Source organism: Mytilus trossulus, chromosome 13 (genome assembly GCF_036588685.1).
Source record: "Mytilus trossulus isolate FHL-02 chromosome 13, PNRI_Mtr1.1.1.hap1, whole genome shotgun sequence".
In the NCBI taxonomy this organism is placed as follows: domain Eukaryota; kingdom Metazoa; phylum Mollusca; class Bivalvia; order Mytilida; family Mytilidae; genus Mytilus; species Mytilus trossulus.
Window position 1 is genome coordinate 44,696,036 of NC_086385.1, and position 18,180 is coordinate 44,714,215.

An 18,180-nucleotide genomic window follows, 5' to 3' on the forward strand; every position below is an offset into this window, starting at 1 on the left:
CAGTACATTCCTATGCTTACGACTTCGTTCAGGCAAATAATTATTTAATAATGGAAGTGCGAGCGAGACCTTTATGGACACAAATAATAGCAAAATTATACTCTTTAAGGAAAACTGTAGGTCAATTTCAAAAAGGCATTAAACAAAAAGTTAAAATAATGTTCGTGTGTCACTACAACACCTTCTGCTATTCTGTCACATAGTATGTGTTTATGTATGTATCATTGTTATTGATGTTGATGTATTTCAAACTTATACATATAGTTTATATAGACTTTGGTAATAAAGATATAGTCAGCTTTGCATAGAATTTTTCTGACATGCTAAGGACTTGGTTATGAAGCTTTAGAAATTCAGCATTTAAGATACACCCTTTTTTTTTACTTTGGTTTAAACATCGGACATGAATAAAAAAAAAACGCATTTATCCAGGATAATAAAAACATCTCCGCTAAAAACCCATTAGCGACAAGCGATTGTAGCGATAATGACCATTAAATGATTGTATAAAAACGACGTTTGGAACAATAATATAAATGATTTTTTTTTCAAATACAGAATTAACGGCTCATCCTTTTTCAAATGATATGGATTATCTTTAAATATCAGTACTAAAACCATAAAATTGGTATTCTTTTTTGTTTCATTGTTTATGTTTATATTTGACAGTGCATTGGTGTATCATTAAATCCATCCATTGCAAATGAAAAATCAGTTGACTACAAAAGTATATGCTTTTTAATAATTATTTGTATCTCAGTAATGCAAAACATGTCATAAAACGTCACTAAAAATTCGTAATACTGTAGAGTTAGATAGTGCTATAATCGAAAAAGGGTTGTTTTATCATCAGAAACTTAACGCGTTAATCAATAATTTAGGAATGTAGTCTTTTTATGATACACTTAAGTTATACATGTTCGAAAATTCCGTTCAAACATTACATAACACATGTAATAACATCTAATAACGACCGTTTAATAGCACAGCAACATATTCTACAAAAATATCGACAAACTTCACCGAATTAAATGGAAAGTTGATATTCAAATTAAGATATTACCAATGAGATTTCTTCCGATTTGATTTTTTAGGAATCGTAATGCGCATGCGTCAAAGACAAAAACGTAACTTCTGACTATTTTATTGGAGGTATTCATTATGCTATAGCTTCTGTATAACATTTTCTTTAACCGTTACAGGGAAAATACAGTCTGTTTTTATTTTCAAATGCAATCAATTAGTGTGTTTGCTGTGATTAACATATCATAGCTGGAATTTATTTTCGAAGGTAAGAACGTTTTTTTTTATTATTTATTTTTATTTAACAGATATATTTAATTGAATGAAACAACATTTATAAATAAAAGTTCATCATGATGACACGACGTCCGATCCATTCGTTCTAATGCAGTGTTTTCATTTGAAAGCGTGTAGGTTTAATTTTTAAAAAAATATAAAAAAAGTCCCTAAAATATATTTGTTTTAAAAGAGAATGTATTTCCACTGAATGTTGTGGAATAGCAATTACATTGCGTTTCCGATAAAAAAAATGTTCCTGGATAGTATGTCAAAAAAAGGTTCTTCTGTGAACAAAAGCGAACATTTACAAAAAAAAATTGAATGATCGGTACCTCACTTTGAATAAGCTTGCTACTTCCTAAATTCAAATTTACATATGTCAGTATTGACTATTCTGTTTAGGTTTGTTTGATTTATATGCTATGATACGTAATATACGTTTGGCTTTCGACATCATATATTTCAATATGACGTTTAGAGGGCTATTCCAGAAATACGTAATCTGCGAACAGATTGTATGTGTTGGTTTTGGACAATAGATTTGTTTTCAACATACACTCGACATAAAATGTACTTATGTTGCTCGTTCAAACATTTACGTATTTCGTTTAAAAGATTTATATAATAATAGTGTCTAAAAAAATATTACTCATCATAGATACCATGATTGAATTGTAAACGTCAATTGCGCGAATCGGTTTCCCAAGACTCATCAGTTATGCTCCAATCAATGGTTAAATTAGTCTACAAATATAAGTCAATCATTATTTGCAGTGTATACAAGAGATATTGAAAGCTAAATCTAAAAAAGAAATGAACATTGTTACTTTGCAGAAAACGTATTGCATTATATTTTAAATCGTGTTGGTATGCATTTGTCTTATTACGTAACAATTCGAAACCAAGGAATAATAACTTTAAAATGAGTAAATAATTGAATTGAGTCATGAAAGGTTTGAAACGATTACTATAACCATTATTTTTTCATCATGTCACACGATCGAAAGTGTCGGGTGACATATTGCTTTTCCTAGGTTTCTGTTTCCGTATAATTATAAAAAATTGAAAACAACACGTTTAATTATTTCTTGCGTCCGAAGCGCTTTACTGGATTTACCTTCATCAGGAATGCTTAAAGCCAAACATTTAAAATCTGAAGATGTATAAGTACCGAAACCGCTATAAGTAAAAAATACCTGCAATATATAGTCATATCCATCTGAAGCAAGCTTTGCCTGAGGAAGTTGAAACCTTAGTTTCTTACCAATTTCAAAATTTATCAACGGACAATTTTAGTAAAGTTTGTTAAATCATGTTAGTACCGAAGTATAGACTACTGAGCTGATGAAACCCTCGGGGACTGATAGTCCACCTGCAGAGGTATCGACCCAGTGGTGTAAAAAATAGAAAACAACACGTTTAATAATTGTGTCCGAAGCGCTTTTTTAGATAGATTTACCTTCATCAGGAATGCTCAAATTTTACTTCCACCTATTTCGTTCAAGAGCTTCCCTCAGAGCTAATGCAATCATTCTCAATGATAGGTCAATATACAATAGAAATAAGAAAAATTATAAAATTATTGGTGTTTAAGTTTGGTAATTTTTTTTAGTATGACTGACCTAAAAATCATAGGATTTTTTCTCGGCTTCATAAATGTTTCCAAATTTTTATTTATGTTTCTTTTAGATGTTAATTGTAATTCCCTCTTCAATTACATGTCAAATTTTTACGATTTTGACAATCCGTGGAATTACTCAGTCGACAGATAAACAAAAAAAAAAAAAAAAACAAACAAATTGCCCCAAACTTAATGACTATTTACAGGGTTTTACTAACATAAGCAACACGACGAGTGCCACATGTGGATTAGGATCAGCTTACCCTTTCGGAGCACCTGAGATCACCCCTGTTTTTCGTTGGGTTCGTGTTGCTAAGTCTTTATTTTTTTATGTTCTGTCATGTGTACTATCTATTTTAGCCATTGCGTTTTCAGTTTATTTTCGATCAATTAAATTTACTGTTCCTTTTGCCCCTCGTAAATAAAACATCACAGAAGAGTTGTGATTTGGAATTTCCTAAATGGCCGCCGTTACCATTGAAAAAGCAAAGTTATGAAAATTATCAATATGCTCCAAACTTATTAACATTAACGGGCATATATATATGTCTCCCTATATGTAAAAAAGAAGATGTGGTATGATTCCCAATGAGACAACTGTCCACAAGAGACCAAAGAGACACAAACATTAACAACTACAGGTCACCGTACGGCCTCAAGCAATAAGCAAAGCCCATACCGCATAGTCAGCTTAAAAAGACCCCGATGTGACAATGTTAAACACTTCAAACGAGAAAACCAACGGCCTTATTTATATAAAAAAAAATGAACGAAAGACCAAATATGTAACACATAAAAAACGACAACCACTGAATTACAGGCTCCTGACTTGGGACAAGCACATACATAAATAATGTGGAGGGGTTAAACATGTTAGCGGGATCTCAACCCTCCCACTAACCTAACGAACTATAAAAATAAGTTGAAATAGGCCTAACTCATCAGATTGACAACAATACAAGTAGACGTGACCGGGTACTTATACATCCCGACAACAAAAAGACAGTAGGAACAGATCTGAGAGTACGTATAAATATATATGTATATCTGACATTAGACTTTGGAAATATCTTTGGAAATATTGTTATCTTATCAATGTACATTAGGCCACTAACATCTTCTGACGCTTGCAATATCAACACTTGTTATGGTTTGTATTGTTAAACAAAACCAAAGGGCTACACTTTTTATTTAAGGTCACCTATACAAATAATTACCGAGAGTCTCTGTCTGAAAGTGAAGCATAGATCAATAACCAATCATCTTAACTTGAAATCGTTAACTCCAAGATAATCATGAATGACATATAAACAAGCCTTTTGCTTGATGCTCCAGGGAACCCTTTAATAAGTTGTATTTCGCCACGAAAATCACAGCAAACCATTAATAAAATATTTAATTAATAATAATATTTAGAGATTCCATTGAAAATGAACATACATGTGGCCGTTTGTTTTCTCAGGTGGAATGTTGTATTGTTTTTCATATCTGACTGGTATGTGAATGCCTTAAACACATGCAGAATTGAAATGTCCAGTTAGATCAAGTGAGGGTTAAAACGTTGATGTTAAAACGACCGATACTACAGTATGATATTAATAGTTAATAAATAAAAATGCAGACCTGCTGTTTTTTTTTAAATTGCATATATACTAGTCAACAAAAGAAACGATACAAGCCTTTTTTTCAAATTAAATATAAAGTTTTCCGTTCATTGGACCAATATTGTAGGTAGTAATACTTAATCATTATGGAAATATAAATCCAATTAATAAAAATATTTTTTTGATTTCGTGAAGTTTTTTTGCGATTTTCTTTACCAAATTTACATAAACCGACAATTTAAAACTAATGATGCCAACCTCTCATTTAAAGGTAAAGACAATGTTTGTCATCAATTTGTTTTAAAAAAATCATAGTTTCCTCGTTTTTTGTTAAACAAAGTTCGGCCTCACGAGAAATCGTTAAAATGTGTACATTATCAACTGATTTACCTTAGACAGTATGTGTAAAGTGATATTCAAAAAGCGGTAACACTTTTAAAACTAATCCGAAAGGTTCCAAATTTACTCTGGGTTGTTTTAATATCTAAAACATTGATTTAAGACGAAAATAAAAAAAAAATGCATTTTTTTAGACCTTTTTTCCCAAGAATTTGAAAAAAAACCCAATATTTTAACCCATTTGCTACAACTTCAACATAACTTTATTATCATATTGAATATTTTTAAACAAATTTGAAATTTTATACAATACTTTGAAATTTATGTGATCGTTTACACGGAATTTAGATACTTTCCGACAAGTTTTGATTTTCATTATCACTTGATCATACATTGCAAATGAAAGCTCTTTAAAATAGTGTATCTCATTTTGTTTTATATGTAATACTTTTTGATAAATTCTATTTCAAAGTCGTGTATCGTTTCTTTTGTTGACTAGTATAAAATAGAATATTAAAATGAAATTTTCTGTAAAAACATAGATTTGGGTGTCCTTATGCAAACATGGTTTGCAAAAAAAAACTGGACATAATCTTGCTTAGTAATGGAAAGATGGCTTTGAACATTTCTAGAGGCAAAGTAGTTGAAGGTAAGCGATTAAGGATCTTGTATAGTTGTTAATAATTAAGTGTTTACCCCTTGCATTTTCTCTGCTACATTGTAGTTGTCTTTTCCTGATTAATTGTACATGAATGTTTTCCCCTTTTCTCCTGTTTATCATAAAATTATCACTTGTTTAACAAAATATATGTGGATTACTTTTAAGTACATAATCTCAATTGATTTCACAGATTATGGGAAAGTGCGGTAACAATTCCTTGTTACTATACAACAGTACCGGTGACGATCTGTGTAAAAGCGTAAGTATGCCTATCAACTAATAATAAACAAGTATGGCCTTCATGAAAACAGTGCAAAAATACAAAAATCCGATGAAAATTCAAAAAATTTCTATGTATAACAAAATCAAAAGCTAAAAACATCGAGCGAGTGGAAAACAACTCTCACATTCCTGGTTTGGTACAGGCATTTTCATATTCAAAAAACGGTGGATTAAACCTGTTTTTAGCTATTTAAATCTTCACATGTATGACAGCCGCAGAACTAACGAATAATCAAAATAGAAAAAAAAACAAGGAAAAAGCTTAACGAAACGAGTAAGATGTAACTACAATCGCTTGATTGTAATACCAACAACATGTCAACCAACCTTATCATATGCAAGCATTTACTGAAATTTATTTAATGAATAGATGAGTAAACTAGTGTTGAATATCCAGGACATATGTTCGTGAATATATGGATTGAAGCGTGTTGATAAGATGTGAATAGGAATATCATAGTGTACATGTTGTATGCAAAAGTTTATTTGCTGTGATATTTGGATTTTCCTTGACATTTGAACTTCTTAGGAAGAAAGATAAGAAGTTAGCAATATCCTTTAACTCTACTTTCCGCTATATAGATGACGTTCTTTCACTAAACAATTCAAAATTTGGTGACTATGTGGAACGCATCTATCCCATCGAATTGGAGATATAGGATACTACAGATACAGTTAAGTCAACTTCATATCTTGACTTACATCTAGAAATTGACAATGAGGGTCGGTTGAAGACAAAACTTTACGACAAAAGAGATGATTTCAGCTTTCCAATTGTGAACTTTCCATTTCTAAGTAGCAACATTCCAGCAGCACCTGCATACGGGGTGTATATCTCTCAATTGATACGATATTCCCGTGCTTGCATTTCCTATCATGATTTTCTTGATAGAGGGTTACTGCTCACAAGGAAGCTATTAAATCAAGAGTTCCAAATGGTGAAGTTGAAATCATCCCTTCGTAAATTTTACGGACGCCATCACGAGTTGGTTGACCGTTATGGAATATCCATTTCACAAATGATATCGGATATGTTCCTTACATCGTAACTACAATCACCTTCCCTTTCATGAATTTGACCTACCGAATTAGACTATTTACCGGATTTGTAATCACATAAGCAACACGACGGGTGCCGCATGTGGAGCAGGATCTGCTTACCCTTCCGGAGCACCTGAGATCACCCCTAGTTTTTGGTGGGGTTCGTGTTGTTTATTCTTTAGTTTTCTATGTTGTGTCATGTGTACTATTGTTTTTCTGTTTGTCTTTTTCATTTTTAGCCATGGCGTTGTCAGTTTGTTTTAGATTTATGAGTTTGACTGTCCCTTTGGTATCTTTCGTCCCTCTTGCATTAGTGCAAACACATACATTTTAATGAAAGGGTTTTAGAATTTAAAAAATGATTTAATTTTAATGTTATTACGATATTGTTCAAATCTAAATAGATTGAACTTTATACTGTATTTGCTTATTATCTTTTAAGGATTATTCTAAAGTAACAAAATGGATTTCATTATTGGAGATGATTGGTATTATATCGTTGAATCTTGCAGTCATCATTCTTCTAGCAAGGCGTGACAAACAATCAAGAATGACTTTCTTTGTTCAACACTTAGCAGTAGCAGGTATAGTATATTAAAAATAACAAAGCAAAAACAAATGTAATGGTATCGGTACCCACACTTTCCTGGATTAAGCTTTAATACAATAAGTTGTATACGTGTTTTATTAGTCTTTAATGGACGTGTTGGTTTAAACACATTTTTATGTTGCAGCGCTTGGGTAATAAAAAATTCGAAGAGCTTATCAAATGCAATGAATGCTTCTCAGACCTCCTTATATTTAAAAGTTTATAGAAGTTTTCGCCCGCCATGCTCTCGGAATGACAACTTAAATGATGTAAACCTTAGTGTCAAATAACTTTTAAATATAGTCATGGAATAGCAAATACCAAAAGAATCAATCTTTTTTCTAGGTGCGACAGCTGTTGAGTTCTTCAATTTGTAGATGTATAAAAGCCTTACATCCGAGTGCGGCCATAAATTTATGTCTTTTCTTCAATTTGTGTCTATAGTCGTTACGTCATTCGCAGAACAATTTCTTTGTAAAACATTCGGCCTGAAATTTTAAAATTCTACCTGAATTATCCACATTATCTGTCCAAATTTGTGCCCAATCCTTGTGCTATCACTTTTAAATTGCAATGTGTAAGCAATGACTGCCAGAAGATTAAAAGAATATTTTCTCAACAGGTATTTTATGCACATTCTCCCTTTTCAAACTATTTCCTTACCAATGTGGATTTTTTTTACAAATGGAGGACTTCGTTACTAGTAGTTATCAAATGTACCAGGATTATGATTTAGTACGCCAGACGCGCGTTTCGTCTACATAAGACTCATCAGTGACGCTCATATCAAAATATTCATCAAGCCAAACAAGTACAAAGTTGAAGAGCATTGAGGATTCGAAATTCCAAAAAGTTGTGCCAAATACGGATAAGGTAATCTATGCCTGGGATGAGAAAATCCTTAGTTTTTCGAAAAATCAAAAGTTTATTACCACATTATTGTTACAAAACGATTCCCAAGGATGACGAATCACGTTTTCAAAATTAGCAACATTATCTATCTCACGTCTATCCGAATGAAAACTTAAAACTTCCACACATATTACTATACCTGTTTTTTTAATACAGCAAACATATGAGATCCTGATTTTAAATCACAACAGGATGTCTTGCATGTTATGACTGGATCTATGGTATCCTATAAAATTGATAGTTTTCATAAATCTAAATTCTAGCTATTTATATGAAGCTTACACTTGGTCATACAAAAGCTTCTAAAAGACAATAAGATAAAAGTAGACATTTTCAGCACGCTTAGTATTAATAATGTGGTACATTCATAATTCATCATTTCTGATTGTGCATATATTTCATTTGTCCCAGTGACTTAACATATGCAACCTCCAACAGTATAAAAAAATAGTTATATCCTTGATTGAAGTCAACTGTTTTTTTACCATCAGACTTAACTGTTGTCTTTCATCTTCGAACAACAATCAGAAACAGTTGCCGATGTATATATTAACAAATGTAAATATGTTAATAAAACTTAGTTTTAATGAAAAAAAAAAAAAAAAGAAAAAGTTGTAGACCTCATATCTCGTTAATAACAGCTTTCATTTTCTATTTGCTTCTCAGTATTACATAACACCTGTACCTTATATAGTATGACATATATATCTCTTTATTGGAACACTAATAATAGTTTTTTATGTGAAAATGTAAACAATCATGTCCTCAGGGTTCTTTGATTGAGTAAAGTTTCTTATTAGAGGTAACAAACCTGGATATGATTACAGTAAAACCTGACTACACCGAACCCTTTTGGGACTAGAAGTTTTATTCGTGTTTGGCAGGTTTTCGGTTTCATCAGGTTCACAATGCATAAAATGTGATATGATTGGTCTGCAGAACAAGTGTGGATAAGACAGGTTTCCGGTTTATTCAGGGTTCGGTTTAATCAGGTTTCACTGAATCAACAATCATATCCCATCTTTGTATCTTTATTTATACCAATAAACTTTTTTTTCATGTAACCGACTTTTGACTCCGGATTATATAATTTTTTGACAGATTACCTTTTCATTGGTAGTTGTTCAAGTTAGAACAAGTTAGAACAACCAAAATAAGTAAAATTAAACAAATAATCGGTGTAATTTGAGTGTACTGTTTGCCGATGATTTTGTCGTGTAAAGAAAATGTAAAGCAGTTAATTTTAACAAAAATATATTGTACCGATTTTAGAATTTTACATTGCTCTTACTTGACTTGATAGAAGAATATCTCACCACGGGAAAAGTAACATGTCAAAAATTACATAATCCTAATTCAAAAGTAAATTATTTGAAAATAGGTTATTTATTACACATGTTTTTGGAGATTATATTCAATTATAGCTGTAACACATGAAGTATAAAACTGATAATTCTCTAATTGACACAAATGTGATTATTTAGAAACGAATTTATTGGTTGGTTTTAGGATGTGCAAAGTATAAATATGTCAATTTCCAATTACTGATCAAATTCAAAATAAGAAATGATGTATGCGTTTGTTCCGAGTGATAAAATGTCGAGTGGTAAAGACTGAATTTTTCTTCCCGACATAAATCGGATTGTTTTAGAAATTCCAAGAGTCAAATTCTATGAGGTAAAAATTAATTTCCTTGAAAATAAATAGCAACAACAAAAAATATAATATGTAGCTGTGCTTCGATCAAATCTAACACTGTTTTTAGAAAATTTTCATGGTTTTGTTCCATAACTTTAAAATGTCGAAAGTAATCTTCCACTTGTTTATTTTTATGATTTGTTGAAACATTTATTAAAATTGATTTTTTTCGTTCTTGATATAAATTTTGATATTTGTAAAAAAAGGAAAACAACACGTAATAAATTTGATGCATACGAAGCGTTTTCCTGATTTATATTTACCAGGAACGTAGCATATATAACAGATGTTGTTGAGTGATCTCATAAAAAATTGTTTGCTTGTTATTGGGCTCAAATATTTCAAATAAAAGAGTGGTGAAAAGATACCAGAGGGACATTTCAACCCATAGATCAAAAAGAAAATGAAACGCCATGGTTAAAAAGAAAAGGACAACCAAACAATATTATCCAAGGCACAACATAGAAAACTAAAACTAATAAACACAAACCCCACAAGAAATGGGATCAGGTGCTCCTGAATGGTAAACAGATCCTGCTCCACATGTGCCACCTGTCGTGTTACATATCATGTAAATAATCTTATTACGGTAGGTAGGTCACATTCGAGGAAAGGAGAACGAGATTGTAGTTACAAAACAAGGAACATAACAAATACAAATAAATGAAAAAAGGAGGTTCTTGTCCGATAGACATCAATCAGAGTTCAAATGATGTGAATGTAGAAACACTACAAAATTCACTCACCATACGGTAGAGTTAACTGTTAAAGGCTAAGAGAGGATACGATGTTAAAAGATTTAAACAAGAATCATGGTGGCAAAATTTCTAATAAAACAAAAACACGAATATGACAGAATGCAACCAATCGCACCGAATAACTGGTTTCTGACTTGAAATATGCGTATGTTACAGTGAATTTGTATAATCAGGGATTATGTAGAATCCCTAAAATGTCCAGGGGTAATGTATAATCACTGGTTAGTTAGGGATTTTACATAATCACTCAAATGTTCAAGGAGTATGTATAATCACTAGAAAAAACGTAAGGGATTATACAAAATAACTAAAATGATATTAAAATATATGCATATTGAAATATGATAAAAGTTGACAGTATTATATCAAACTAATAACCTGAATATTGTAAAATGTTAGGCATAATATATTAATATGAAAGACACAAAAAAAATTGAAATGTTAAACACAATTTAATTAAATGATAAGCACAATATTTTTAAATGATCGGCAAAATATATATTGAATAATTGATGTTTTGTTTTTAATACTGACTTTATCAATATTAATATCAAGCGCGCCCTTTTTGATACTGACTGTATCAGTAATAATAATATCAAGCAGCCCACAAGGGCGGGTTGGTGAAGTAAGTATGAAACTATTAAATGGCATAATGATTATCCTTTTTATCGTATTGTTTTAGCAATTGTTTTTAGGTTGAGAATATGAATTAAAATGAAATTGTCATTTAAACTATATTTATGCGTACAATCGTTTTGATAATATTTTGAAAATAAACATTTTATTTACAAACTAGTATGGCATCGACTTTTACACATTTGCCCTGCTTTTCTACATGTATATCTACCAAATTCATATTTTTTTTACCACAATGTCAACATTTGAAAAAAAACTTGTCCTCCATATCGAATCATATTTTACGGCACGTCTCAGAGAAATAGAGTTTTCAGCACATATATCTGTAGGTACCAATGAAGGGAAATCAACAACCTCAAACTGATATCGTGTATTAAAGATCCGAGCAGGAGTCCATACTACTTGGCAAGGCGATATCCTTCTTCAAACTTTGTGAATAATGACCATTATTTTTTTATCTCCCTTTCCTGGAACCACTAGTGGAATTGGTTTGAGATTTATGGTGCATTTTGTTTTTCCTCTGCAATTTTCAGTAACTTTTGAGCATATGTTTTCTTCAACCCAAGCAACATCTGTGCCTGTACAGAGCTTATTTGTTAGTTACATTATGAGGTTCAACACTTGAATAAAATATAAAGGGAAACACGCATCACTTAAGATTCACATAGCAGATAGAGAATGAAAACTGAAAATAAGAAAAAAAATAATTGATAATTTGTCTATGTTAATTTGTTTCATCATCTTAGGAACGTTTAATTATTGATAACCCCTGAAATCATATTAGGGAATTTGTACAATACTAATTAAAATTATCAGTGATTTTGTAAAATCACTGGTCATTTCATGAAATCTGTATAATCACTAATGATTTTAGTGATTCTACATAATCCCTGAAAAAATCAGTGACTCTACATAATCCCTGAAAAATCAGTGATTCTACATAATCCCTGAAAAATCAGTGATTCTACATAATCTCTGATTATACAAATTCACTGTAATACGTATACAGAATGCATAAGGGGGAAAAGGGTTAACATTTATGTGAGCGTGTATCATCTATCTCTTTTTCTCCTTACCTGGGATATGATGTGTAACAGTACAATAACAAAACAGCAGCTTGAAAGAACACAAATTAAACTATATTTAAGACAAACATTAGTCATAAAAATAATCAAAGTGCACGTAGGCTTCTACATTTACACTCTTCTTTTTCAGATCTTTGTGTTGGTCTTCTATATGTAATGCCAGAATGTATTTTTGATCGATTCTTAGAACACTGGGAGAAACATTCGTGTTTTATATTTTATGGATATTTCACAAATTTAGTCATCAATGCATCAACTTTTCTTATATTAGTATTAACCGTAGATAGACTGTTTGTGATTGTCCGTCCGGTATCTTCATATACGACAGGGAAAACCTATAGATATGGACTTATAATTAGTGCCTGGAGTGTCGCTGTACTAATAGCCATACCTTACGCGATGCATATAACCTACTACTATAGTTCTAAAGACGGAATAGATGGATACATATGTCGACATAATTTTGGAAATGGTATTTATGTAAGTAGTATCTAAGTATATTAATATAACATTATCAGCCAAAATTGGAAATTGTTTCAAAAGTTCAAATTTGCACTAAACAGAATAATTTTAGCGCATTTGACACTTCATTCTTAACTAAATGATGCTCTATGCTGAAATATTTGATAATCCAAAATCGATAACGGTTGATATCTGATGGAGGAAAATTGAGCATAGTCTTAGGACTGGTTACCATCATTGTAATGTCGCATAGAGGTCCTACTCAGTTCACCTAACAACGCCCTGTACACATATTGTTGGCTGTTTTCTTTGTTATATAGGTTTGTAATTGTTTCTGTATTAAAATGTATGATATGTTTGCAAGTATTTGAAAGAAGAGAAATGTATGTGAAACAAAATAAAAAAGCTTCCGATTTAGAAATCGTTCACAGACTATTAACATAAAGATGTAAGTGTAAGAAGATGTGGTATTAGTGCCAATGAGACAACTTTCCATCCAAGTCACAATTTTTAAAAGTAAACCGTTATAGGTCAATATACGGCCTTCAAAACGGAACTTTTGCTCACACCAAAGAGCAAGTTATAAAGAGTCTCAAAAATGACTAGAGTACAATCCTCGGTCTAATCTATATAAACGGGAAACACTTGAAACACTTATGAACCACATCAACAAACAACAACTACTGAACATCATGTTTTAACAGACGTCAACCTTCACCCTTACCTGAAATAATAGTAATATTATGCATAGATTATATAAAAGACGTATTAAAGGTTCGATTCAATACTTATTTGCATTTACAGGCTGTAGTTGTTGGTGAGGTGTTTATTAGTATTGTAATACCCGTATGTGTAATTACTGTGTCTTATGTCTGGATGATACGTATCATATGGCGAAGAGAAAAAGCAACAAATTTCATGACATTGAAACAGCCTCGGCTGTCAAAAGGTGAGTACCACATTTCTTAAGAAGTACAATGAACTAACTTTGAACCGGCTGAGCCAAGGTTTAGTATTGAGATTATTCAATACGGTTATTTATAAATTAAATATTGTATAATGTTATTTTGCATCCTATATTTTGATTCAGAGCATTTAAATGCAGAATTCAGCAACATGTATCTTAAAGCTGAGGTCTAAACGTCAAACTCAAATGTGAAATCAAAATGAGATGTATCGCACAGAGCAAGAAGGATTTTTCAAAGATTAATACAACCAACTTTCTTATTTGTATTTGAACTATGTTGGGTTTGTTTATATTTTTATGCACCATTTATGGTCCGTCTGTTCATTCGTTCGTCCGTCCGTGTGATTTTTCGTCTGTCCCGCTTCAGGTTAAAGGTTTTGTTAAAGGTAGTTTTTGATGAAGTGGAAGTCCAATCAACTTGAAACTTAGTACACATGTTCCCTATGATATGATATTTCTAATTTTAATGCCAGTACCAATATTACAGATTACTCCATTTTCACGGTCCACTGAACATAGAAAATGATAGTGTGAATGGGACGTACGTGTACTGGGGACACATTCTTGTTTGATTTTATATTTTTTTATTTCTATCATTATATAAATCATGAGATACAATAACCATAAGAAGCCCAGTAACCTTGTTTAGGTGTCCACGCTCAATGACAGTGCACATACAAATGCAATAACATTTTAAAATTGAACTTTATAAACAAACTCATCATATATAACGGCATTACATCTATTTACGCCAGACGCGAGTTTCCACTTCAAAATATTCATCAGTGACAATAAAAAAAATGTTTAAAAATGCAAATGTCTTCAAAAACATTGTAGTGCTGAATTCAAGTTAAACTTTTGTATTTGTCTAATATGACCGTATAAACTTAAAATCCGTATAAAATAGAAATTCCAATTCCAGGAGATGCTAACAGATTTCTGATGTGTATACTGACAAGAAGAATCAACAGAACCTGGCACTTCGGTTTCGAAGGTCACATAAATACAAATAGGCTAAGATCAAGACATCTGAAAATATGAAATCACAAAAATACTAAACTTCGAGGAAAATTCAAACCGGAAAGTCCTTCATCAAATGCCAAAATGAAAAGCTCAAACACATCAAGCGATTAAACAACCACTTCATATTCCTGACTTGGAACATGTATATTCTTAGACAATGGTAGATTAAACCTAGTTTTATAGCTATGTGTGAACAAAATAAACAAACATAATGACACATATGAAAAGAGCAAAACATCCCTGTCTGAACTCTGAATTTTATTGTTATGCACCCTCTTAATACTTAGTCCGTCTTTGTGATCCTCAAACACAACAATAAACACGCTATGCATTTAAACACATATTTAGAGTATATACTACGAAAAATAGGTAATCAGAAAATGTATTTGAACTTGTTTTAGGTTCAGCAAACATTAACCCGCAGACCATAAGAGTAAACCAAACAACGGTTATTTCAAGGGCCAAAAAGAAGACAATAAAACTGCTATTAGTAGTAATTATAGGTGAGTTTAACGTCAGTAGAATAAATGTGCACATAGATTAAGAATTGAATATAAATGATGATATGAAATAGTTCAAGACCTTTACAAAAATGAACGAGTTCTCATGAAAAAAGAAATATCACACCAGTAGTGGTCTGACAGATAAAAAAAAGGCTCATATTTCATCACTGCCAGGTTGTTGGTGTTTCCCATTTTTTGTCAGGCAAAATATACAAATAAGGATATGCGGTATGATTGCCATGAAGGTCCAAAATGAAGTGGATGTAAGCAAAACATACCAGTATCGGCATGCAGAAATAAATTGTTAGACATAATTGAAAAGCGCCGTAATGAAACAACTCATCATTATTCTAAGCATGATGTCGTTTCTGAAAAGTGAGGCGAAAATATGTGTTTTAGGTGAACGGGTTGACAGGGTGAATGCAAATTCATAAAAGGCATAATAACATTAAATACGTAATTTTTAATAAAAATTAAAAAAAAAACCAAAACAAACGAACAAAATTAAAAGAAGCTAACAATGGTATGTGTGTGTGTCGACGTTTTGTTGACATGCAAATAAGTTATTATTTAGCCTTTAGTTGTATATTTCTAAATCATTTCATTTGTCAGAAAGCAGTTTCTTCGATATAAGCTATGCTTATCTTTTTTTAGCTTTTATTCGGGTGGTGGTGGTGGTCTTTTTGTTTTGAGTAACATTTTTTTCTTCTTTAAACCTTATCTCATGTGAGTTTGACATATCTTTGTATCGATAAAGCTTCTATATTTTTATGACTTTTATATATCTGTCCTACAAGTGAGTGGGTTAGGTAGCTATGAACCAGGTTTAATCCGCTTTTTTATACATAAGAAAATGCCTATACCAAGTCAGGAACATGACAGTTGTTAACCATTAGTTTGATGTGTTTTAGCTTTTGACTTTGATTTGATTAGGAACTTTCCGTTTTGAGTTCAGTAATTTTGTGATTTTGCTTTTTCCTTAACATTTCAGTTTACATATCCAGTACAGCACCACTAAATATTGCACAGATAATGAGTGTGTATGATCTTATAAAACCAGGAAGTACAATATACAAATTCCTCCATGTTCTGGCTCCCGTCAACAGTCTGATGAATCCTCTGGTTTTCTTAGTGTTTAACAAACAAATGTTTAGTCAAAAACGTGGACTTGGCAATCATACATGTACTTAGTTATTGAAAAACAGCAGGCGACTTTCGAAAACGTGCGCTTTCCCGGTAAATGCTATGTCACAATGAGTAGATATTACGTACAATGAAACCCCCCTTTTTTCAAACGGTGTGACTCATCTATAGAAAAAAAACTTTGAGATACAGTGGTATATATCAATAACATGATGTTGAGATCAATATGGTAGATTGAGGAAAGATCACATAAACAGATGAAAATCAAAATCAAATCTGAATTGTGAAATGAGGATGCAATTGACACTACAAAAGTTTTATTATCATTTTTAATAATGTATGAACCGATAAACCGATGAAGCATGTCTATGTGTCAATCAACTAGAAACATGTTTTCTTGTTTATAGATATGTTTTATAGATGTATCGAACGTGTCCTTTATCTTTGACTTTCCATTACCAAAGACTATATAATTTATGTAGTGAGTGGTGGAAGCACAGAAAATACGCCTAAACTATCAACTCATATCGCGTTTTGTTCATATTTTCTCGCTTAGATCCAAGGGTAATAACCAGTTTAGAACAAAGGAAAACTGCTGAACATCTTTATTTTTGAAGCAATTTCATATAATGCATGTCAATAATAAATCATGAACGTTGACTTTCAAGTAAAGGTTAATACTGTTTTATAGGATTGATATGTATAGCAGAAAAATCCACAAATACTTAAATAAATTTCAATTTAAAAAACTTTACTCTTGTTTTGATTTCAGATTTATATGTTACACTTGTAATCAATTCCGTGAGGTTGCTTATTTATTTTAAAGATCATATTGTGACAAAAAGTAATGATGGAATAATAAATAAATAAATAATCATACATTTAGCAAAAACAAATTACAAACAAACATAACAAAAAATGAAAAATAGCATGTTAAAATCTACAAAAAGACAATAGTCAAACATACTAGATTAAGAAAACCATGTCAGTTTAAATAATACGAATATCGTATAAGATTTTCTCCTCATCCTGATATTGTAAAAAAATCAAAACAAATTACTGCGACCTGTATCTCGACTGACTATTACCTTAAGGTGGTACCTAACACTACAGGGAGATAACTCTGTAAAATCAGAAAACGTTTTAATGACGTTGTGCTCTTAAGGGAATATTAAGCTTCCCAATGATCAAAATTGGTGTTTGTCAAACATCTATATAACCAGTGTAATTTTTCTGACAAAACGGTTGGTTCAATTTTTTTATATTTTAATATTGTTGTTAAACGGTCAAAGTAAATACTTTGACAAAATTTTATGAAAATTAAACGAGCCAAATTAATTTCAGTGAAAGTGTTTGGTACCACCTTAAAAGCATATGAGTTGTGCCTAGATTGCTCTAAAAAAATAAATCGGAAACACCAGAAGTTGTTACTAATCATAACAAAACAGGTTTATACAATTATGGCCCGCTGACAACATGGCTAAGAAGGTGAATATCCAAAATGGTCAACCCGAGTGAAGGTTTTTCCATGAGGGCTTCAGCATAGAAATTCAA

General features: G+C 31.5%; 1 protein-coding gene across 1 annotated transcript; it reads left to right on the plus strand.

The window, feature by feature from the left end:
- The first annotated feature begins 1,142 nt into the window (after positions 1-1,142).
- On the plus strand, positions 1,143-17,339 carry LOC134694952 (cardioacceleratory peptide receptor-like). Its single transcript, XM_063556072.1, has 7 exons — positions 1,143-1,291; positions 5,718-5,786; positions 7,293-7,434; positions 12,659-13,008; positions 13,795-13,939; positions 15,382-15,483; positions 16,475-17,339. Exons 2-7 carry the CDS (start codon positions 5,721-5,723, stop codon positions 16,672-16,674), a joined length of 1,005 nt encoding a protein of 334 aa, XP_063412142.1. The 5' UTR covers positions 1,143-1,291; positions 5,718-5,720; the 3' UTR covers positions 16,675-17,339.
- The last annotated feature ends 841 nt before the right edge of the window (positions 17,340-18,180 follow it).

Coding starts and splice junctions, on each gene's coding strand:
- LOC134694952 (XM_063556072.1), top strand. CDS start 5,721: ATGGGAAAGTGCGGTAACAATTCCTTGTTACTATACAACAGTACCGGT. Junction 5,787..7,292: donor GTGACGATCTGTGTAAAAGC/GTAAGTATGCCT, acceptor TTATCTTTTAAG/GATTATTCTAAAGTAACAAA. Junction 13,009..13,794: donor ATTTTGGAAATGGTATTTAT/GTAAGTAGTATC, acceptor TTGCATTTACAG/GCTGTAGTTGTTGGTGAGGT.